The sequence below is a fragment of the Pyrus communis genome, chromosome 14 (genome assembly GCF_041283825.1).
Source record: "Pyrus communis isolate YQ-2024b chromosome 14, ASM4128382v1, whole genome shotgun sequence".
Lineage (NCBI taxonomy): Eukaryota > Viridiplantae > Streptophyta > Magnoliopsida > Rosales > Rosaceae > Pyrus > Pyrus communis.
Genome location: NC_142578.1, coordinates 3,710,480 through 3,735,938, shown reverse-complemented (window position 1 = coordinate 3,735,938; position 25,459 = coordinate 3,710,480). Strand labels below are relative to the sequence as shown.

Here is a 25,459-nt window from a genome sequence, read left to right as displayed (position 1 = left end):
ACACTAGTTATATGTGAGAAGATTGATGTAAACATGAAAGACTAGTACTCACATACGTTATAACAAAGAAAGCAATTTCTGGAGTAATTAAACGTGTTTACATATGATCTCATGAATGGAATGCTACTACTTAGATGCGAGAACCAGTGACACCATATGCTCATACCAAATTCAAACTCCACAATTGAAATGCACAACACTCAAGATAGAAGTCAAGGGTTGTAACGGGGCTTGGGGTATTGGCTCACAAGGAAAGGTAGGGATAAACAAAAGTTCTTTAAGCAATAGCAAGCAAAGTAATGAAATTAAGACCTAGAGTTCCCTTAGAATGCAGAAATCAACTTTTAGACAAACAGGGGAGATTCAAACAACTCTTAGGGCCTAATTCATAGTTTTGGGCCCTTACTTCAACAAACAATACTTTTCAACTCTTTTTGAACTCTTTTTTCACTTTTTTTTCTTTTCTTTTTCTTTTCTTTCTTCTTTTCTTTTTTCTTTTTTTTTTTTTTTTTTTTTTTTTTTTTTTTTTCTAGCCGTGCCTATGGCACATAACTCACATCAATAATCCTTCCCCCACACTTATTTTCTGCAACACATTAATCAAAGGGAATTCATTCATGCTTACTATGCTTCAAGAACAAGGGTACGGATGGTCCTAATCTAGGCTAGGTGAAGATGATGTGGGTTAACAAAGAACATGGGCTAACACGGCTCAATGGGGTTAAACTTAAACACAAAATGAGTGAAGGGCACATGGCTGTTTGGCTTTTGGTGGTGGTCACTACACAACTTCATCTTGAATACGTGTTATGCAAATCAATGACATGCTTTGAATGAAATGGGCATGAGTTCTAGCATTTGGAACTAAGTGATGAAACGCCTTCTAAGTAGTAACCAAGCAAAGAATAATGAGATCATGCAACGACTTTAGAAAACAATGATGCTTAGATTATTACTCTCCAAATAACGTTTAGGCTCAAGTCTCACAGGGATGTAGCGTTTGTTAAGTTCCTTCCTTCAAGCATGTTACAAAAACTAATTTTTTTTTTCTTTTGTGATTACATGTGAATTCGTAAACTATAACTACAAACAAGCATAAACCAAAGAGTATATCAAACGTCCATCAATGTTTGTAACTTTCTTTAACCATCATGCAATTAAAAACCAAATCCTCATCATTGTGTTGGAAGGTAACCTACGACACAAACAAACACACCAAAACAACTCTTTTTGGGTTTTTCAAAATAATTTTTTCAAATTTTTATGGTATTTTCGGATTTTTAAGTTAATACACACTAAAACCCTCTAAAATAGCTTAAAAACACTTAAAAACAGTGGGAAACAAGTTTAGACATGTTAGGTGGTAATACCCTATGAATTTCATGCAAAAATATCTCAAAACAGAATGTTACCCCCCCACACTTAAACTAAACATTGTCCTCAATGTTTTAGACACAATTGAACACATTACACATAACATAAAGTAAGCAACAAAGGAAAGGGTTTAGGGACGCAAATCTGAGTGTGGAGCGATTCCCAAGTTCGTCCTTTGTTGATTGCATGGGTTGCCTCCCAAGCAACGCTTGCTTTAACGTCTTCCAGCCGGACGAAACCTTCTTTTAATCTCCACTAGGGCTCACGGCATGGAATGGGATCCTCCCCACAACATGCCCTTCAACACTTCCATAATACGACTCAATGAATGGGCGGGGATAATAATCCTCCCTGATGGTAGTGTTTCGGTTCCGACAATCCATATAAATGCTCCCACCATCTTTATATCGGTTGGTCACCTGCACCAACGACGGTAACAACCTATTAGTTGAAATAGGAATTGAGGTTGGAATTGAAGACTTACAATCATAATGTGGTGAGGGCTCAAAAATGGCAGCCCTTTCAACAATGTTACTATGGCTACTTTCGGCCATATTGGGTGGTTGTAGACCAATCACTCCAAGTTCTTCTCCAACAGTGGTTCTCGATACATCCTTCTTGATAGGTATGGATCCTTTCGGCCCCATGTCCTTATGCACATCTATGACAAAGCAAGAATGGCTATCGTTAGGATTCTTAATAGAGTCATAAACATTAAATTTAATTATATCACCACCAAACTCCATTGTTAGTGCTCCCTTGGCCACATCGATCTTTGTTTGAACTGTTTTCATGAACGGACGGCCTAGCAAGAGTGGCAATGATGGAGCATCGCTCGAATCCTCCATTTCTAAGACATAAAAATCTGCAGGAAAGATGAGATGATTGACCTGCACTAAAACATCCTCAAGGACTCCCTTGGGATAAACATTAGAACGATCGGCCAATTGAATTATAACGTCATCTTGTTTTAACTCACCCAGGTTCATAGATGCATAAATGGAATATGGCATGACATTAATAGAAGCACCTAAATCTAACATGCATTGTTTAAATCTAGTGTTTCCAATTGTGCATGGGATAGTAAAGCTCCCTGGATCCTTACATTTTGGAGGCAACTTTCGTTGCAAAACCGCTGATACATTTTCACTCACTTTCACAACTTCTTTGTTTGAAATTCTTTTCCTAGATGTGCATAATTCTTTTAAAAACTTTGCATACCTGGGCACTTGCTTAATGGCATCAAGTAAAGGAATGTTTACTTGGACCTTCCTAAACGTCTCCAGAATGTCTTTCTCCTGCTCCTCCTTCTTTGTTTGCATGAACCTACTAGGAAAAGGCACATTGAAAGGAAAAACATTAGTAGGAACCGAATTTGACACATTCTTACCCTTTTTGGCCGAATTAGACACTTTTGGATCAATACAAACTTGCGGCAAAGGTGTTTCCACCTTTGTCGTGGGTTGGCCTATCTCCTCCTCTTCGATTCTCAGTTTTTCCTCCTCTTCGGGGCTTGATGGTGATGGTTTGGATGTAATGCCAACTTCTTTTCCACTTCTCAAGGTGATTGCGTTGGCCGTTTCAAACCCTCCCTTTGGGTTTGGAATGGTTGAACTAGGAAGTTGGCCTTGCTCACGAAACTTCCCTACAAAATCTGCAATTTGCCCAATTTGTCTCTCCAATTGCTTCACCCTCTTATCTTGGTTTTGCATGGCTTTGGCTTGATTTTCTTGCCCCTGAGACAAATTCGTTAGTAACTTAAGAAGTGTATCATTATCTACAGTGTTACCTGAACTTGTTTGGGCAGATTGTGGAGGTGCTTGTATGGGTGCTAATGGCTTGGTGAAGAAGCCCGGGGGTTGTTGCCTAAAGCCTCCTTGTTGTTGTGGTTGTTGGGGCTCCCTCCATTTGAAGTTTGGGTGGTCTCTCCAACCGGGATTGTAGGTATTGGAATACGGATCGTTCCTTGGTTGGTTTTGACCTTGAAACCCAATTGCGTTGGCGCTTTCCCATCCACCATGTTCTATGAGTTGTGGGCACTTCTCAGAAGCATGTCCTTGGATCGAACACACCCCGCATACCACTGGTCCTTGCATCCTCATTCCTTCGGCCATCTGAGACACAATGGAAGTAAGATTAGCTAACTGTGAATGAATATCGGGGGTGGAACTTACCTCATGCACTTGCTGCCGTGTGGGTCCTCTTTGGCCTACTCCTTCGTACTGTTGAGCGTTCAATGCTCGGTTAGCGATCAAAACCTTAGCATCCCTGGGTGTCTTGTCCACCAATGCTCCACCCGCTGAGGCATCTAGCATTTGACGTTCGATAGGTAGGAGCCCCTCGTAGAAGTATTGTAGAAGCAACTCCTCCTTCATCTGGTGCTGTGGACACGAAGCAACAAGAGATTTAAAACGTTCATAATACATAGGAAATGACTCACATTCTTCTTGTTGAATCCCACTTATCCTTTTACGCAAAAGGATGATTCGAGAAGTTGGGAAAAACTTCTCCAGAAAAGCCCTCTTCATGCTCTCCCATAATGTGACGGTTCCGGGAGCTAAGTCGTACAACCAATCCTTGGCTTTGTCCATCAAAGAAAATGGGAAAGCCTTCATCTTCAATATGCTTCCGTCGACGTTGACGGGAGTCATGCTTGAACACACCACCTCAAATTCCTTCAAGTGCTTGTTCGGATCCTCCATAGACAACCCATGGTACTTCGGAATATGATGGAGCAAACTGGACTTCAACTCGAACTCGTCGGTCTTCCCTTCGGCAGGTGGGGGATATTGGATACACAAGGGTGCTGCATTACCCAATCCCGAAGCTGCAAGCTCCTTGAGTGTCCGGGTGTCCACGGCCATGACTTGTGGTTCCTCAAAAATCCCTGCCGTGGGTTCCTCAAATGCACCTGTCGTGGCCTCTTGTTCTTCAAGGTCAGATTCCGGACGTTGTGGACTTGGTTCGTGTGGCTTCCTCTTCCGTCTCAAAGTCCTCTCAAAATCGCTGTCAAAATCAGAGATATGCTCACGAATCGGTTGAGAACTCCGAGTCATGCACTAGTACCTAAAACAAGGAAAACAAAACAAGGTCAGAATTCTTAACAAAAACTAAATTAAACAGAAAGTAACAATCCAAGGGATTAGCAAAGTTGCTAATCCCCGGCAACGGCGCCAAAAATTTGATGCGAACTAAATAAGCACACAAATTAAAACCCTCTTGTGACAATTGTAGTAAAGATGCAAGTAGGGATCGTTCTAGACCGGGGATTAGGAGGGATTACTAAATCACTTGGAAACTGACTCAAAAACGTAAAACAAACGTTAAAAACACTAAACTAGACTCAAAGAATGTAAAACTAAACAATAAAATACTAAAACAAATCAAAAGACTCAAAGAATACAAAACACTTATAAACACAAACTAAGACACTTTCTAACTAAATTAGACACTAAGGTAAAGGGGGATTGGTTTTGGACGAGATTAAACTAAATACACAGATTGTAATTTAAAGGCAGAATGTAAATATGAATGTGATGAAAATAGGGATGAATGCTAGCTAGAAGGTTCTTCTCCACACATGTTACACTTGCATACAAGATGATTTTCAGTTGGTCTTTCGATGAATTATGAAACTCAACACCCCGGGTTAATTAGGTCCGCTTAAATTAACCGTCAAGTTTTCCTTAAGTTAATGAATTGGATGATTGCATGCGACAACCCAAAGCATTCCCCACAAGTTCCCTACATGAATTGCATAATAGAGATACAAGCAAGAATCATTAAGCATCATGAAAACTATAAGTGTTGACGAGACATTCGTTACTATGATTGCATGAAACTTATGCCAAGAATTTATTTAACGCGATTGTTTATAAGCAACCTCCACTACTTGTGAATATAAGTTCATAACTATTAGGTGAAACTTACTTATATTCTAGCGTCATATTCATGCATGAAAATTAAGCGTGCACTCTCAATAAACAAACATAAATAAGTTATCGATCAAACAATTAAACAAATTGAATTCACCATTCACGAAATTCCAACCAAAAGTAATCAAATCATATTGCAAGCATAAACATGGTTTCGAATCACCCCCTAGCTAAATAGGGTTTTAGCCTCTCATGTTCACAACAAGAAAAATAAAATTGAATTTAAACATAAAGAACAAAGGATGGATTACACCTAGAACGCCCAACGAATCCACTTGAATTTCTGCGCGTCTAAGCCCTCCTTCTTCTTCTCCTTGCTGCGGCAGTGAAAGTCTAGGTGAGTTTTTTGGATGTTTTTCTGGTTTTGGGATTGGGTTTATGGAGGTTTAGTGGTGCGGCAATGGTGGGGAAGGTGTGGAAAAAGGCACGGCAATAATGGGAATTATGGTGGCTGCGGTAAAACATTATTAACATTAAACTGTGACATGTCAAGAAATCCGTAAAGCCTCATTTTAAAAGAGTCTCATTAGGATTTCCATCTTAGATAAACAGAATGACAGTTGTCATACTAAAAAATTCCCAGAAGAGTGTATTTCAACTACTAACCATACGTATGCGAAGTTTACGAAATCATAGAGAGATTGTTTGAGAGCCTGGAGTTTGAAAGAGTCTTTGTCACAGACTCTCACATTCCAGAGTTGGTGGCTTCAATGATCACTTTAGGGTTTTGAATTATGATTGAGAACTTAGGTTTACTGTAAGTCAGCAGATTTTTGCAGAGCCTACCAAACCATGTCAAACCAGACCTGCATCAAGTCAGGCAACTTGCATGTGTAGAGCTATAATAGAGAACCGTCTTAAATTTCTTAAGGGGATTTCGTTCCATGAATTTTTTAAGGTCATGGAACGAAATCCCACTTAAGATATTCAATATGTCATTCAAACTATTCTTATTATAGACAATTGTCGATGCGGTGTTGATATGGAAGTCCATGTGTTCTCTCGACATGGTGAGATATGGCATTAATATGGTGTTGGTAACGTTTCACTATGGGAGGAGGATTCTCTCTCCTTCCCTTCCGTCTTATTTGAACGGTTATGGTTTAGCCATGTCAACATCTTATATTGAATTTTTTTTTTTTTTTTTTTTATAGAGACAATAAGATAAAAAATAATATGTGAGAGGAGGGGAGGGAAGGGGACGAGAATAAGAGGGAAGAAAATTCTACTCCTTCAATATGTTGTCAGTATAACTATTGATATGTTATCCATAATCCCGTTCTATGAACAGTGGAGCATAGTCCTTTGTGTGTATATGTTATGAAAATGGGGTTTTTGTTTTTTGTCAACTGTTAAGCAGATAGTTGAACATGCCCAAAACTTGAATCAATTAATACTATATTTCTGTGTCTGAAACTCTGAGCTGGTAGATTTGGGAGATAAGTGAAGATCATTCAACTATAATTAGATGGTAATTAAGAAACAATACACAAATTTCTAGTTAACTAAAAGATGCTTGAACCAGACGAGAAAGATTCTTACTTTCATTCTCGGTGAGATAGTGGAACAATCTAATGCACTACAACGTATCTTTAACTTTGAATGCTTTCGTTTGAGATTGTTTATATAAAAAACACCTGTGTTTATAAGCGCTTCTGCTAGAAGTATTTTTACTATAGACACGTTGAAATTTTTATTAATCCATGTGTTTCGTGGGAAAGTATTTGGAAGTGCTTGTCCTAGTGCTTTTTCAGAAACGCTTCTATGACCCATAAGTAATTTCAAGTTCTCCACGAGACAGAATCGGAAAACACTTTTAGCTCGTACCTGCATACTCAATCCAAAACATGGCGTTAATGTATCCAAAACTACTTCATTCTCTCATTTACATTGTTAAGACACAGAGTTGTAGGTGAGGTGGGCTGCAGAGCCAACAAACTGATGAACTCCGACAGTTCATGGTTGCACAAATCAAAACAACAGTAGCTCTTCCAAAGACCCAAAAGGCCATCTGGAAAATTATAGATTAAGTTAAATGTTCACAACTCAGAGAACACACCCGCTCCCCCATTTCATATACGCATGTAATCTGATAGTGAAGGAACACCTTTATTTCCTATTTGTTTAATGCCAAACGCCACATTTATTTTTATTTTTTTAAAAGGGAATTAAAAACTCCTTGTTAACAACTTAATATCAGCAATGCTAAATGACCAATTCAAAAGGATTGAGAATTTATTCGAAGTGTGTTACTATCCACGTACTTCTTTATATCTTTCACATACCTCATATTAATTTTTGTTTTTTGATATTATTCATTCATTCGATTTGACTCCCAAAAATTAAAAAGAGTACATGAATAATGAAAAAAAGAAGATGAGTGGATGGTACCACTATTTACTGAAACACACAAAGCTTAATATTTTCATGGAAATTAGGTGCTATGCTTGCACTTGCAGTGGGCTTCAAATCATTGGGACTTATGGGTTTCAAATGTAGTGGTTTCTAAATGGGCATCTATCACTAAAGGACTTTTATCTTTTTTGGGGCTTTGGTACTTTTCTCCATCTCTGTCAGTGGTCACACAAAATAGACGAATTACCTTTTTGTTTGGTTAGATCATCTATGACTATTAGATTAAAATCTAAAATTAAGGTTTTAAATTAGGGAATTGTTCTTAGCATTCTTAAAATCTCATTTGACATTCTAAATTTTCTATAATTAGAAAGAAAAATACTCTTGTGAGGCGTGTAGAATAAGATTTTTGGAGTGTTAATAACAATTCCTTTAAATTAATTAAATTCTTTTTTAATTGTTAGGTTTAAAAGAAGCCTTAAAAAAAAAAAATCTAGTGACTCAAAATTAAATCCAAAACAATTTTAAAAATATATTTGAATCAAAATTCATCCAAAAATCCTATAAATACATGTTTCACAGGGTCGGTTTAGTGAGTTTTCAACTTTTATCGGAATCTAAATATTTTTATGTTAAAATGTTCATAAATGAGACGATTTATGTACAAATTCATTTAAGTATCCATGGAAAATGATATTATAGATACAACTTTTTATCAGAGGATTTATGTACATTTTGTGGTGCATGATTAATTTGAAAAAAGATGTCTGCATGCTTTACTCAATTGTGTTTGTGCTAAAAGAATTTCACCACCCAATCTTTTTAAAACAGTCTATTGCCTTTGATCTGGAAAGGTAAATTTGATGATTAATTCCGTACAAATTAAAGTGCAAGAGAGAGATGAATTTGATAAGAACATATGAAATGCATTATTATTGCTAATTAATCAACCTTTTAATTGTCATTCCAAATTTTTGTAGCTAATTAATTACTTAAAAGATGTGCCATGTCTGGCCTCCCATATATGTACTAGACAATCCACATGCAGTAGGCAAACTGGTTATCAGTCTGGACAGACTGAAAGTGAGGGGCATGCTTTGGACTAAATCTCCTGGGTATGCCAGGACCCAGGAAAGAAACTTTTTTTTTTTTTTGGTCGATGGGAATTTTTATAACAAAGTTCAGAAGGATCAATTATAAAGACACCGTAGATGAAAGCGAGAAATAAAAACAGTCCAAAAAAAAAATGGATACAGACAAGACACCACATATGCACACATTGCCAGGAAAGAAACTTGACATGCAACAGGACGGAATGAACCAAGAATGCGGCATGCATATTTCACCAACAATCTTTGCAAAATGTCTTCCTTATTAGCACGCCGTGTCTTTTGTCCTCACATGACCAATTAAGCAAGGTACACGTGGGTTAACATGAGCACTCATGTGTTGAAGTGTGTCTCGTATCCAAAACCTGAAGAAGTTAAATCCTTCTCGTTTGAATGGTTTCACTATATATCTTTGTATGAGGCCTTTACAAGTGGTTAAGTTGAAGACAACAATTGTGTAATTAGCTGAATCGACTCTAGAACTTTGACATCATGTACTACCTAGACTTGAATTTTCTAAGTAGAGACCATAGAGACTTTGAAATTTCACCCCTAGCTTCTAGACACGTAGTTAAATTCATAATCATCAATCCCCATATATAATTCAAAATTCAAACTGGAGTACAGCTGAAATAATTAAGTTGTGTTTACTTAATTATGTTATAATGTTAAGTTACCAAATCAGTCTCATGAAAATCCATGTTAATTAAATGTTGGAATCTATTTCTCCTTGCACCGCATACAGGAGAAATCTCATTAGTGTCTAATGTGGTCTTCTAGTCACTCGTGAATTGCTTGGAAATTTAATTGGGATTTGGAATATTAACTAATTAGCATATTCAGTGCCCACTAAGGTTTAGTGAATTTGAGTAATATGGGCAAAATGGTTTCTATTATATTTAGGATCTAATTAAAGAAAGTATAGATGCGTGAGGATTCCTAATAAGCTTATGATCTATTAGAGTTATGTACTCTATATAAGCAATATAGTGTTTTGTTCGTTGCACAAAATACTTCTCATTCGGTATTGTAACCTAATGTGTAAAAACCAATAGAAAAAAAGAGGATTTTAGATCCAGGTCCAAAAACGTAGTGTTTTAAGGAGTGAGTCAAGTTATCAAATTATATGTTTTTATTTCTTTTATACTCATTTTATATTTTCTAAAAATATTAAAAATCAATTAAAATCTTCTAATATTATGCATTTTCCAACTCCAAAAGAATATATTTAATATCTTATAACAAAAAAACTAATATACTAACGTAAATTTATCTGCAAAACATTTTACCCTAACTCAAGTAACAAATATATGAATTTATATAATACCTATACGTGAGATACGAAACCTAATTAAAAGGTAGAAAAAACATAACATACCTATAAGCAAGACACATTAATCTGTGACAGGTTGATTATAAAAAAAGAATATGTCATATAGGTAGATAAAATAATTAACCTGTGATATAGGTTGATTATAAAAATTAAAAACAAAATCTATAAATGGGGTTTAAAGCAGGAGAAAGAACGAGAAATAACAAAAAGACAAATAAAAAGAAATAAGCAAAGAGATAATTGGGAAGAAATTTGATTTTTATAATAAATCTTATCATTAAAGAGATAACCATTGATAATTAAATAATTAAATATAACAAATTGAATTTATTTTAATAAACTGGACTATTCCTACTATTGACTAAAAAAATTGGACTTATATCAAGTTTTCCCTAGAAAAAAACTCTTGCTAACAACAAGATGTCTTTGTAACACGGCTATCCAAGTTAGTACTCTAGCATGCATGTTTTGATTATATGAACACCTTAAATTAACATTAAATCGATTAATCTAATTAAACACACAGCTGCCATGAGACTATGAGAGAAACCAACTTAACCAAACCCTAGCGAACTAGTTTAACAATTCTCCATGCACTATTTTGCAGGCCGGCTTGTGTACTGGGAATAACAACTAGCGAGGCACTGATTCCACTTAAGTTAGAAAAGGAGAAATTAATGGAAACTCTTTCAGAATATGTAAAATAAAATAATAATTAATAAGATCAAATCATTAATTATAAACACTCAACAGTATGCAAACAAAATCTTACAGACAACATGAAGCGACCTGCAATAATAATTATCATGCTCTCACATGTTTGGAATCATCTACACAGCAAGACTACTAATTAGATATGAGTAGAAGTAGCACATGTGAACATGTTAATTAAAGAAAAACAACTTTAATTACTTAATTAAAAGTGAAGGGAAACACTTGATTCAGAACTAGCTGGTAGCCAAAAATTCAGAACAAACTAGGTATGTGTGGATTTGCTAGGGTTGATGTAGCAAATGATCGGACCGAGACGCTTGATTCCCCTTGAGCCAAAGAGTTAGAAAGCCCTTTCGTCGGAGAAACCCTACTCATACAATAAGTAGGGTTTGATCTCATGTAGAAGAAGGAGCAGTACTAGTGAAAGCCTATGCCAGTTCTCTCCTCCTCCTCCTCCTCCTCCTCTTCTTCTTCTTCTTGCTGTTGATCTTGATCAGCTGCTGCTTGTTTCTTTGGCAGCAGTAATAGCGGAAGGAGAAGTAGGTTTCCTGCAGGTGATGAGTAATGTTGGAGATGATGATGGTGGTGGTGGGGTTGGTGGATGGTGGTGGTGGTGGTGGTGATGATGATGGTGATAAAGGTGGGGTTGAGGGGGTAATGATGGTGGTAGAGAGTCAGAGGGAAGGGCAAGGAGGAGAGCATCATGATTGCTGTTTGGTTCTTGTGTTGAAACTTTGAACAAAAATCCAAGCTGTTGCTATTGTGTGCCATCGCTGTTCTTTCTCTCTCTTGATGGAGATCGAGGAATTATTATCATGAAGGCCTTTGGTGTGTGGTAGCTTTTTCAAGCCCCCCAGCTCCTGTTTTCTAAGAAAAGATTTTTGCATTTTCTATAAGGAAAAAGGAATCTCCTGCAACACTTGTTGGACCCCTCGGTTCCTACACCCCAATCAACTTCCACCAAACCGTACCTTCTAATTCTACTTGTCTAATATTTTACCTCAAAAAAATCTACATTTCTAATAGGTTAATGCTAGTATGTTTATCAACGTTTAATTAATAATTCAATTATCAACTTTTATGTTATTTAGTTTACAAAATTTAGTCTCTCTAGTATTACCTTTGTTAATATTGAGTTCAAAATTTTTTTCTTCGTCACATGGTAGTTAAGAAAACAGATGATTGAAGAATGCATGGTCACACACCTTTAAATATAACATTAAGGTTGAAGACGTGCTTAGCCATGAATTTTTGGTCACATGATTACTAAGAGAATGAGATTATACCTAATTAGTGTAGTTCTTCTAAAAATTTAATGTTAATAAAAGATACTAGTTAAAGAATCAAACTCTAAAAAGAAAGAATAAAAAATCATGAATTACCGCAATAACAATATTGGATTCCTAATAACAATTGAGTTCGTGAGTTTTTTTTTTCCCTTCAGTGGTGTATTTTTAGTGTTTTTCACTATGAAAAAGGAATTGTAGGGGTTTTTTTAGTGAAGAACTAGAGTATACTATATTTTGCTCACCTCCATTAATATCATATATTGTCTTGTAATATTACATATATGCATAATAAAATTACACATTCTAATTAAATAACAATTCAACAGAAAAAGTATTGTACAAAAGAAAGTTAAACGAGTTGGTCCTAAATAGTGAGACTCCAAAATTAGAAAAGCTTAGGTGGTGTGTACATTGCAGCTTAAATTTTCAAGTTCTTTTCTTTTTACATGCTCTTTATTTTTTAAAGAAAAACTAACAAAAAGTTTTAAAAAGTTTGATTTTTAATAAAAAAACATTTTTTAAAGGTATAATGAAAAGTAACGGAATAGATATACAAGTAGTTTTTCGTTAAAAATGAACAATACTGAAAATGGTTGGTTAAACCTCTCATTTTTTAATGGTCTACAGTAAAAGGCTGTTTGTGACTGTATATAGAGAGTTGCTGAAACCCTGAAAGCTTTATCGGTTTTAGTTAAAGATGCAAACGGCAGGCCAACATATATAAACCAATATATATAAGAAACTAATTAAAAATGGCAGAGGAATCTAGAAATGATCAAGAATGACAGAGATAAAGAATCAAATAATATATTTACATGAGAGAGAGAGAGAGAGAGAGATCAGAGATGTGATACAAAATTGAGGGAGAACTTGTGAGGTTGTGACGATAAAATGCATGCTGTACTCCTGCAAAAGCAGTTTGTTAAATAGAAGTGGACAGAACTGTTTGCTAGTAATTCAATCTTCTTCCTTCAAAAACAAAAGTGGTCTTTTCTTATTTTTATAATTGCAAAGCTTGAAGCTTGAAGCAGGCTAGCTATACCTGAAGTGCCTGGAGAGAAAGGATAAGATTCCCAAATAAAGCATATTTATCATTTCAGTCGTCTCTATACCTGCAATGATCATCCTCAAAGTACTCAATTAACCATTCTTTTATTTTATGCTGTGTATAGTTTGTCTTGCAGGTGAAATGTGAAAAATCCCACATCTTGAATCCTGAAGAAAGAATGCAGGAATGTTCAATTCTAAATTCTGATTAAGCCCTAAACCCTGGATGTTAGGGAATGTGGAAGTCGAAAACATGACCATAGATGCATGGATGATATAATTGAAGTACAAGCTCATTGTTAATATCAGAGTGCTACATTGTACAAATATTTACAAAGTTATTTGCTAAAAAGAAAAAACATATATACTCTCTACTATCATATGATTCATTAGCATCAGGAATTGAACATGATTTTTCTTCACCATCCCAAATGATTCGTGCAGAATACGAGCTTAGTATTTGTCTCTAACCAAACATGGTTTGAATCACAAAAGAAAAAAGTTGCCTTGACAAAAAGAAAGTTGCAAGAAATTACCAAATAGTTAAACATGCAATGAGCCTGAAGAACATTATCCTTAATTCACAAATCAACTTGTATTAATTAACCACTCAAAGACTTTATGTTTTGACCCTGATAAAGTTCCCACTTAATTCAACCAGCCTTTTATTCCACTTTGTAATATAGTGCGACGGAAAAGAAAACCCTAGCTAGCCAAAAAAGTAGACATTCCCAGATATTCAAATCTTTTCAGCACCAAAACAAGGTCCAAAACCAAAGATCAAACGTTCACAGTATTTCGTGTCGAGCCAGTCTTTACCAGTGCTTGTTTCATGTCACAATCACTTTATGATATTCCATTACCATCCAAAGCATAACTTATTTTGTCATCCATTTTATTTGGATGAATTACGAAACCTAAATAAAACCGAATGTATACTTCATACGTTTATTCTCACATGATAAGAGAGACAAATATACAGAGTTATATCTAATTTCATGTAACTTATATAATATATATACTTGATTTAATGTAAATTTTAACTCAATATACACCCAATTTTATGAGATGATATAACCAACAAAAGAGTATATTGAGTTAAAATTTACATAAAATCGAGATATAACCAACAAAAGAATATACACCCAATACTAGATATAACTCTGTTTATTTGTCTGGAGTTCATGCAGTAGGCAATTAGGTTAGTTATTAACCAACAAAAGAAGAAAAAGAAAAAGGGGTTCGTGAGAGGCAGGAGCTGCTATGCCTCCAACAGGGAAAAAAGTGCTTGTTATTCCCTTGAAACCTGTTGATCTCTCAACTCTGGGTATCATCATTACATTGGAAAGTGGGTTGACACCGCCCTTGTTGCAAAAATAGTATAAACAATCGAACATTAGGCTGACAACAGAGCATGCACATTGCACACACTTTTGTTCTTGGTAGAAATTGTGTAGGGATGCCCAACAATTCATAAGATAAGTTTCTCAAAAGTATGAGATGCAATTTGAACTCGGTGTATTTGACCAAAAAAGAAGTTATAACTTGGTATTAGAGTGGGTTTAGTTAGACAATGGTATCGAATTTCTTTCGTTATTTCATTTTATCTATGTATTATAATTCCTCCTGATGCAATTCTCATTCATTATCGAAATGCTCTAATTAGACAGCCTTACTGAATATTTTTTGCTATTACATCCTGTTACTGTCATTTGATTTCATCCAACTCGACGCTGTCACCACTCATTAGAAAAATGCTCTAGTCATACTCATACAGTCCTACCGAACATCTTCTCCAATTCCATACTATCTTTACTCTTTATACTAGCATTTAACCTTTTAGGTGCAAGTAGAATATTGAGCAGTCAGGCCAACCGAACTGAGCCCACATAAGTTTTGCAGTCTCTTAGCTCAACAATCTTACTCGGGCCCTAATATTTGGGCCTAAATTATTTGATTTATGAAATAAAAAGTCGTTGAGGCCGAGACAGAGAGCGCGGGAAAGATGTTCGTTAGCCGTTGCGCAGTTCAATTCTCTTTGGGGACTTTCTTCAAACACCTTCCGGTATCAAATCCGGCGACGCTCTGTCCGTACAGATTCAGACCCAAAACCCTAACCGCCGCTACAATTCTTAGCTCCTCCTCTTACTTTGAGACTTTAGATTCCCGCCAAAAAGAGCAAGTCCATCTCCATGTCGACACTCTTCTCCAATGGAACCAGGTTTTCTCTCTCCTTACACTTATGCTCTGTTTGGTTGCTGAGAAAACTGTGGGAAAATCATGAAAAGATTACCAATTGATGAGATTTTTGAACTTGCAGAAAATGAATTTTACAGCTGTTAAGGAGGCGGTTGAGGTAATGGAGAGGCACATTGAGGACTCGCTTGCAATCATACCGTCTATTAGAAATTCTTATCTCTCTCACCGTAGCCCTTCGTCCGAAAACCTCCGCCTTGTAGATGTGGGGAGCGGTGCGGGTCTTCCGGGTTTGATCTTAGCCATTGCTTGCCCAGGTAAGTAACTACTTAGCAAAAGTTTCGATTTTTTTTGTTGCAGTTTTTCGGAAATTTGTATAATTTGTTCAGGTTTCGCTGGATAGGTAGGGAAGTGACACTGATGGAGTCTATGTACAAGAGATGCATTTTTTTGGAACAGGTTGTCAGTCACATTGGTTTGTCGAATGTTCAAGTGGTAAGAGGAAGAGCAGAGGTATTGTTTCGTGTTTTTCGTAGATATAATTTTGTTTCTAGAGATGTCAAATTAAGGATATGAAGTTTTGTTATAGGACAGAATTTGGGGCAGGCTCTTTGCCTCAGGGAAAAATTTGATGTAGCGGTAGTCAGAGCGGTTGCGGAAATGAGAGTTTTAGGTAGGAAAGAAAAATTCCTGTCTTGATTTCGTATGTGTATTTTGAGTTTCAACGCTATGTGCGAGTTGCTGATTCTTGTTACTTCGGTGGTCAGCTGAATACTGTCTTCCTCTGGTTTGCGTTGGCGGTTTATTTGTTGCTGCAAAGGGCCACGATCCTCAGGTATGTAATCGAAAAGTCTTATCACATTAACCATTCATTTCTGAAACCGTATCCAAAATGTCACTAAAAACTGAACTGGTTAACAATCTTGGGTTGTGGGAATTCTGTCTAGGGAGATTTATGACTTTAATTACTTCAGCAACATGACGAACAGCCCTTTGTTTTTTTTCTTTTTCCATTGTGCAGTTAAACTATTAGATATGAAATATTAAGCACTCTACATATTTGGCACATTTGAACAGGAGGAAGTTAGGAATGCAGAAAAAGCAATTCAGATTTTGGGTGCTTCCGTATGTGAAAACTTAACAAACCTATCATGTATAGGGGGGGGTGGGGGGGAGAGAGAGAGAGAGAGAGCTGAAACATGTTTACTGATGTAACCTCTGTTTGTATCCAGTGGAATCGCACAGCCCGTATGGACAAAGAACTGTCATCGTGTGTTTGAAAACTTTTCCTGCACCAAGAAAGTATCCTCGCGATCCAGGTACTCCAGAGAAAATACCACTGTAAAATAATTCAGATGCCCCCATTTCAAATGTTATATATACTTGGCTTGGTGTTCCTTCCCCTTTCATCAGTTATTTATGTAACACCTTCTGCTTTGGAAATGAAATGCGACATTTTGCAAGTTTTTTTTTTATTATTTCTGGTCGAGATCGGCGTAAGCGTTTCTTCAAATAATTTCGTGTCTCATAAATCAAGAGAACTTTCATGATTTCCATTGTGAGCCTTTTACAGTTCTACATTCACACAGGGTTTATTTCAGTGAAATTTTTCTAGGGGAGAAAAAGAAGAAGAAGTTGATCGCATCTACGTAGTAACAAAGAAAAATTGAACTCAAGAGCTAGAGAATGAGATCTGAGCTGATGAAAAATAGGAAGTGAACAAATATTTAGGATAATCTCATAAGGTCAGATTTTAGTATGAATTTTTCAGTGCCATACTAATTGCTGCTTTTAAACCATTAAATTACTGCTGGCTGAGCCATTAGACACCTCATTTGGTGGCAAACTAACCTACACATTGGTTGAATTGTGCCCGAGGTGTTCTCTACCAGCCACTCACATCCGCAAGATCTCATTGCACCCCCACCTTTCTTTCGGTCAATCTGTACTTCATAGGGTCTCTCTCTCTCTCTCTCTCTCTCTCTCTCTCTCTCTCTCTCTCTACAAGGACATTGGACGTCTATGTCAATTGTAATGGTCCAGAGACGTACTTTAGTGTTTGCTCCACCTTTAGCCAGCACCACCCACTCCTTTTGATCTGAAAGTTTGGGGACTGAAGTCACTTTTTGTAGCTCAAGAGAAATTATAAAATTTTGGGTACTTGAAATCTTGGCTAAGCATGAACGTAATCAGGATTAAGCTTAGGTTTTACTTTGTAAAGCATTGTGTGACGTAGATAACCTGTTTTGCTTTGCCTGTATAGTTGACACCTGCACACAAGATTATCCAAATTAGATCATCAGTTCTTCTTTTTATCCTTTAATGTGATACTTATCTTTGAAAAAAAGGAGGTAAATCTCATACCTGTCATTCTTCTCTTAGACCATCTCTAACCCTTAAGCCAAAATCTAAAATTTTTAGTTTAGAAAATTTAAGTTTTAGCCCAGAAACAACTTTTCTGCTCCAATGATTCTGGCCTAAATTTTTTAGCCCAAGATTATTAAGGAATAAATTTAGGCTAATTTTTTATTTTAAAGTAATTAAAAAAAAAACAAATTATGTACATTATCATAATTTAATTTTATGAACATTTTAACTTAAAAATATTTAAATTATGATAAATATTGAAAAATCACAAAATTTGGGTGAATTTTGAGTTAAATAATTTTAGCCGTTGGATTTAAATTTGGGCCATTAAATCTTTTTTATTTGATTATATTCAATCTCAGCCGTTGGATTCAATAAATCCTGAAAGACATGCCCATGTGTGTGGGGTCCCGCTGGTGGTGCCCACACTATTTTCTGGGCTAAATCTTGGAAGGAATTTGACTTTTGTTTGGCTTTTAGCTTTTAGCCCACACATTTAGCATGAGTTGGGTTGGATTTGGGGAGAATAAAACCTAAAAAATAGCATTTAGTCCAAAATTGGGTTTGGTCTTAGGTCAACAACGTTATTTAAATGACAGCACTCAGCAAGCATTGGATTTGAGACAAAAAGAACAAAAGTGAATTAGGTCAGAATAATGGTGTGCTTTCTGTCCTGAGATTATAAAATTACCGTGTTACCTAACTTCCCATCCACTTGTAGTATGAAGTTAAGAACTAATGGTAGATCATAAGGATGTTAAACTTCCACGTACGAAATTTGTAATTACATACTAAAGTAAGTAGATTTCTAATTAATCAGCTTTGGATAAGTCCTACTTTGGCTACCTGCTCCTGTCAAAGAAGCTCCTTATTGTAGAAGATAGATTTAGAAGATAATCTTGCTTTAGTTGCCTAAATTAACCCAACTTAGAGGGAAAGGAAGGTGAGATTAACAAGTAATCTCTCTCTCTCTCTCTCTCTCTCTCTCTGTGTCTGTCTATATATATATATATATATATATATATATATAGTCTATTATTAATGCATGTCAATTGCCAAGTTGCCAACCAATCCTGCTTTAAGCAGAGGAGTATATCTCTCTCAGGTGATGTCTTTCACATATGTCATCTACCGCTTTTAAAGTTTTTCCAGTTTTCAAATTAATTTATTTTGAATTTGAGATTTGGCCTCTTGATTTGGGATTCATGTCATATTTGGTCATTAGTCAATTATTGGCTCTAATGTATTTGGATTTTCCCATATTTTTCTAATTTGTCATTTGTGAGGTGGGTTTCCTATCTGTAACTCTCTGATAGCCAACAACTTAAACATTTAGATTTTTTTATATTTTTGCCAGAGCATGCTGAAGAATGTGACTCCCACATGCATGTTGTGACAGAGAAAAATTCCACTCAATAATTTAGACTTTAGAGCACACAAAAAGGAAAGCTCAGAAATTTTTTGATCTCTTTTATTATATTACAGTTTATAGCCTCCAGAGCAAAGTAAGAGAAAGTACAAACACTGTCTCCTCCTCTCATTAACTAAACCAAATCACTAGCAAGCACAATACTCGATTTGGAATGCCACGGTGACGGTATCTCAATACAATCACATATTTTTCATGTGAAAAGTTTGTGATTGTCTTTAAGTACCGTCATTGTAATATTTCACGTGCATATAAGTTTTTCTCGTAGAAAATGGTAAATTAGGGTCCTACAGTTCACTAGGAATAAAGACCTGCCAGACTTTGATGTCACAGTCCAAACCACCACTGTAAATAACACAGGAGGAGTCAGATGAGCTGCAATGGTCATCAATTGTAGCAGTTAAACACTTCACTGGACCTTTATGCCCTTCCAGAACTGCTAAACATGAGTAACTTCTATTAACCCCTCTCCAAATTCTTATACTTTTATCTGCAGAGCCACTACACACCAAGTCTGCCACCACAGCCAAGCACAATATTGACTTGGTATGACCTCTAAGCGCACCCAGAACTTCCATATTCCCACCCCCATCTTTCTTCTCCCAAACCACAATGGACCTGTCACATGCACCAGAATACAACACACACCCATCACTGCTCAGAGCTAGTGCATTCACCCCAGAATTGTGCTTTTCAAGTGTAGCAACTAAAAAGAGCTTTTTCTCTCCAAAGTCCTTTTTCCAAACCTTAATTTTTTTGTCTGCTGACCCAGTGTAAACATGTCCATCATTTGATGATGTTACTGCATTTATAGCATCATCATGTGCATTTGTCACAGACTCCAAGCATTTGAAGTCTTTTGTGCTCCAAACCTTGAGTGTACGGTCCCACGAAACCGAGTAGAGCAGCAGCTCATCGCTCGACAAGGCCAGTGCAGACACTGCGTCCACATGATGCACCCATGTGCACTTCTTGTGCCTTCTTATTTGGACATGGTTCTTCGGCATCAGGAGCTTCGAGGCGCGGTCAACAAGCGTTGGCAGCGTAGCTAGCCGCGAGCACTTTTGAAAATCAGGCTCCTGGCTGTCGATTTTCCACACTCGGATTTTGTGGTCCTGATGAGCACTGAAGAGCTTGTAACCTGAAATGGCTAGGGACTTCACTGCACCCTTTCCTGCAGCCACCATGTTGTGATCATGCTGAGTAGGGGTTGCGTTGTCGAATTCCAGTAAAGTGTTGCACCTCCACGACCGGATTTCTCTGTCAGACGAGCCGGTGTAGATGAAGTTTCCGGCTAGGGTTAGAGAGGATATGTAGGAGTTGTGGCCCTGCAAGGTGGTGAGGCAGTGGTGGTAATTGTTTGATGGAAAGCTGTGTTGCCTGTGGGATTGTGAGGTGAGAGAAGGAACTGACTGGAGACTTGGCTCAGAAGAAGGGTAGGGAAACTCTGATTGGTCATAGAGATCATTGCCTGAGTACTGATAGGATGAGTTGCATTCCATTACTGATCATGTTACAGAGGGAGAGGGAGAGGGAGAGGGAGAAGAAAAAGAGTTATTATATAGGGAAGGAAACAATGTTGGAGCATTATTAGGAGGCCTATATAAAGCTACAAAATATAAACAAATAGATTCTATGTTGGCAAAATGTGATGCAGCAAATATGGGTATTGCTAAGGAGATTAAATTTGCAAACTAAATGATGTGTCGCTAATAGGAATGAACACGTTTATCAACGCTTAAGTAATAAAACAATTATCAACTTCCAAGTCTTTTAGTTTCCAACATTTAATTTATAAATTTAATTTCTCTAGTATTACTCAGCAAATATTATTGGCCCAGTTTATTAGGTGGGATATGGAGCCTAGGAATTACTTGTGATTTGGCATCCATCATGATTTTTATCAAATTATGCTGTACTTCTCTTACTCCAATGCAAGAGGACTTTTTCGTTGTGGCTATCACTCTACCGCATGATATTATTAGATCCTTCACGTTATGAAAAAATTTAGTTGTAACTTTGTATTCTAAACTCTATAATATATCAATTATATTGTTTACTTATGTTATAACATGTAAGTTAATAACTTCACGTAGAGGGTTTCAAAAAAAAAAAAAAAAATAACTTCACGTAGCAGTATAACACATATCACACCCCCGAAACGCTACTGCCCAGACCAATAACACGACACCGCATGTTTTATGTTCTCTCGGTGTGCTGCATGATTAATTTGGTACACCATCACATTAGTGTTGCTATTTCATGCAGCGAGAGACAGAATCAGATGGTTCTGTACAAAGTTTGGACCTATGAAAAAACCGTGCAGGATTCGACTATTTTGGTCCCCATTTTGATTGCTCAGTTTTGTCTGTGTCACTGAGTCTGACCCTCCATATTTATATAACAATTTCTCCCTTTTGTGGTGGAGAAATTAAGTTCTACTCACCCAACCCTTTCCCTCCACCTACGCTAATATGGTTCGTGATTAACCCATGTTTAAGGTCTGATTGCCACCTGATTAATTATGATGCATGACCAAAAGATTAACCGAATTCTGAGGGCATTTGCAGGTGAGCAGAGCCATCCGCTTCCCGATCAGCAACAATGGTACAAGGTTTTCCATAACTGAGTGAGAAAATGCTTCTTGATTTGATTTTTTTTCAATACTCTAATCCAATGGTTTTGGATGTATGCTTAATTTGACCTCACCAATATGATGGACGAACAATATGGTATGAGGACTTGAACCTCCACTGTACAATCTACATGTCATTGGGGTGAGGTGAAATGAAGCACACATCCACAACCATCGTTCTCATTCTCTTAAGTAGTTCTTGGACTCGAGGACTCAGCCTCTATTGAGTTGTGAATCAATTTGATACTCTGCTTAATTACAAACTCAAAGTACAAGGCTCAAATGCTGTGATTTGTTTTCTTTTAAGTCGTTTTCCTAAAATATTGTGAAATTACCTGCAGAAGAGAAAAAAGACAGAAAGTCGATAGATTGGGTAGCTTGGCAGAGTAGTTACATGTGAGCTCAACATTGCCCTTGGGCATAATTGCTTGATGATCTCCTTCAATTGAAAGTTTTGTGTCTCACTGGTTCTTGCTAGCAATATGGGTTTTTTTTTTTTTTTTTTTTTTTTTTTTTTTTTTTTTTTTTTTCGGCATTCAACTCCCATTTTTTTCAATTGAAATTCTTTTCAGATCTCATTGTCTAGGGTTAAACAATCAGCAAATTCGAATCATTCAAATTCAATCCGACGATTCTTATTAACTCAATTTGTTAATCCACCTAACACAAATCAAAGGCTTGAAGATCTCTCTCTTGAACAGTTCAGATTACTGACCTTTAGATTTTGGACAGTGAGGTTCGGAGAGGATTTCAACTCCATTTCTATCCCTGCAGATGGAAAATCAAATGGACAGCGGGACCCACCACATGAATGGAACCTCTGGACCTATCAGAGAGTGATAAGTGTTTGAGCTCCCCTTGTATTAGACCCCATCGTTTTGTAGGTACAATTGTCCTCTCCTCATCTTTTTTGGCTAACAAATGATGGTCCTTTTTGGCGCATATAAAAATGTACTCTTTGACGGTGACTGGCCTCTGATCTGCAATGGAGCTTTGGGGAGGGGAGAGAGTCTGGAGGTAGAAGAAAAGAACTAATTAGGAGCACGAGAAGGATGTTTTGTGGGTGCTAATTGTGCTTTAGTGCAATATGGTAAGATCATTGGCTTATTATTTATGCACCTTTGATGGTAATTAATTGATGTGTTAATTCATATCTACTTTTTAATTGCACTTTAAAGCCCTATTTTAGAGAGAAAAAGAAAAGAAAAAAAAAAAAGCATTGTTCAACTGTTATTGTATTGTCAGTTGTCAATCGAACTGCAGTAATAAAGCTATTCTTTTTTTTTTTTTTTTTTTTTGAATTAAAACTCGAGTAACGGTGAGAGTCGGCCTATTGTTACAATTGATTGTTGTTGCACTGTAGGTGAGATGAAGATGAGAGTCGGCCTATTGTTACAATTGAGAGTCAGCCTATTGTTACAATTGTTGTCAGTTGTCAATCGGACTGCAGTAATAAAGCTATTCTTTTTTGTTTTTTTTTTTTTTTGAATTAAAACTCGAGTAACAGTGAGAGTCGGCCTATTGTTACAATTGATTGTTGTTGCAGTGTAGGTGAGATGAAGATGAGAGTCGGCCTATTGTTACAATTGATTGTTGTTGCACTGTAGGTGAGGTGAAGATGAGAGTCGGCCTATTGTTACAATTGAGAGTCAGCCTATGGTTACAATTGATTATTGTTGCACTGTAGGTGAGATGTGTCTTTTTCCTTGTATAAATTGATTGTTTTATGTCACATCCCGGCCCGGGCCCCATCACATTCCGGCCTCGACTCCACCGTAGCACGATATTGTCTGCTTTGGGCCCTAACCACGCCCTTACGGTTTTGTTTCTGGGAACTCACGCAAGCAGAACTTCCTAGTAGGTCATCCATCCTGAGAATGCTCTCGCGCGAACTCGCTTAACTTCGGAGTTTCAATGAAACCGGTGAGCTCCCAAAAAGCCTCGTGCTATATGGAGATGAAAATATACATATAAGACTTACATGATTCACTCCCCTGGACGATGTGAGATGTCACATTTTAAGTGTTTTCCACGAGTATTATTAGTTATCAATCCGACTATACATTTGGTTGAAGCTCAATAAACAATGAAGATGAGAGTCGAACTTTCGCGTAAATATGGATGCCACTTGTTGATTCTTGTCTTACAGTTGATCAATTTTCTTCAATGCATTAGAAAATTTTATGAATGGTTTGAAAATCGTCCGAAGAGTAGTTGGCATGCCTTTAAATTCAAATTTGTGCATTTGAAAAGAAACGAACCTAGTGGCATTGCTGAGCTAAGAACTACGATGTATGAACACGGTAGTATTTTCTCGTATTTATGTGTCGTGTCATGTTGTATCATCGTGTCGTGTCGTATTTTCTTGTGGTCATACAACAATTCTTCTTGTTAATTTAACGTATTCTTGTATTGTATCGTGTCATATCTCCGTATCCGTATCCGTGTCCGGCTAAGAATAGTGTCTCTCTCTCGGTAGTGGCTCTTGTTATCCACGATTGGTTGATGATATCTTCCATTTGGGACACACTTCCTTTTGTTAATCTAGTCATTGCTTGGGGAATTAGTAGTTAGAGACTCAATGCAAACTTATTTTGTAAGTGACTTCTAATCCTAACTGCCACATCCTTCAACTTCTATATATATGGGGTCCTAGGCTAGGCAAGCACTAGTCCCACTTCCATGTTGTGTTCCATGCACATACTCCTCTCATTTTTAGTTGTTGGACATTAAGAACCAAGATTAAGAGGCGGTCTGCATGAGGTGAAAAATAACGTGCATAAATTATGAAAAATAGTGTGCATAAATCATTCTGGTTAAGTTTATAAATTAAAAAAAGTAAAAAATATACGGGAGAAATTGCACTTTAACGACCGTAGATCAACTTTTTGAGAGCGTCAACAATAACTTTTGGGAAGATTATGTATAATGAAGCCTTTTTCTTTTGATCTCAATTATGAAACCATGTTAAAACCTCTTAATTCCATTTCTAGTCATTCATTCAAGCACCCTTTTCTCCTACTAGCCTAATTATACCAACCTGCAGCTTTTGGTGGGACGGAAAGAGGGGACCTCAAGGATTGAAATCTATTATTTTACATATATTTGTATATGTACATAGACGGATCAGTGACATCGTTTTTTTTTATACACTTTTTGACACATATTTTTGTAAGGTCATTTTGTAATGTATTTTAATAATTTGAACCGTCTATCTTATAGGTCTTCCTTAAAAAATCATGTCAACCAAAAATCACCGAAATCTGAAATCGCATAACCGTTGGATTAAGGATTTAGGGTTCTTTGTAGAACGTAATCGTCCGTTTTCATCATTACAAGTGAATATCTTAGTGCTTTCAGATTTGTTTAATTTTTTATAAGAATGATTTATGAATAACGTTCTAAAATATAGACGTTCAGATTATTAAAATACATTACAGAATAAAAAATTATGTAAAAAATATGATGCTACAGATCATCACCATATACATACACATGTATAGTGATGAAAGCAACATCAAAGTGGAATATATATTCATATTCAAATTTAGAGAAACAAAAGCCTATATACTCACCTCTTCTGGTTTGATCTACTTTCCATTGCATACATCATGGTGATTGATGAATAATAATAATTAATGGCAATGGCACTAAAATGTTATGACCACAATCATGT

General features: G+C 36.5%; 2 protein-coding genes across 3 annotated transcripts; one reads left to right on the top strand and one right to left on the bottom strand.

Annotated features, from left to right (window-relative positions):
- Window positions 1–15,056: 15,056 nt before the first annotated feature.
- LOC137712064 (uncharacterized) lies at window positions 15,057–16,815 on the top strand. Of its 2 annotated transcripts, XM_088684680.1 has the most exons (7): window positions 15,057–15,377; window positions 15,477–15,669; window positions 15,756–15,865; window positions 15,947–16,025; window positions 16,120–16,187; window positions 16,430–16,505; window positions 16,585–16,815. In XM_088684680.1, the coding sequence occupies exons 1-7, from the start codon at window positions 15,162–15,164 to the stop codon at window positions 16,695–16,697; spliced, it is 855 nt and encodes a 284-aa protein (XP_088540806.1). In that variant the 5' UTR covers window positions 15,057–15,161; the 3' UTR covers window positions 16,698–16,815. The 2 variants fall into 2 exon arrangements, with proteins under 2 accessions (XP_088540806.1, XP_088540805.1); XM_088684679.1 differs by lacking the exon at window positions 16,430–16,505 and having other exon boundaries at window positions 15,062–15,377.
- Window positions 16,816–19,163: 2,348 nt separating this feature from the next.
- On the bottom strand, window positions 19,164–20,732 carry LOC137711868 (protein JINGUBANG-like). Its single transcript, XM_068451025.2, has one exon. The coding sequence runs from the start codon at window positions 20,648–20,650 to the stop codon at window positions 19,436–19,438; it is 1,215 nt and encodes a 404-aa protein (XP_068307126.1). The 5' UTR covers window positions 20,651–20,732; the 3' UTR covers window positions 19,164–19,435.
- Between the last annotated feature and the right edge of the window lie 4,727 nt (window positions 20,733–25,459).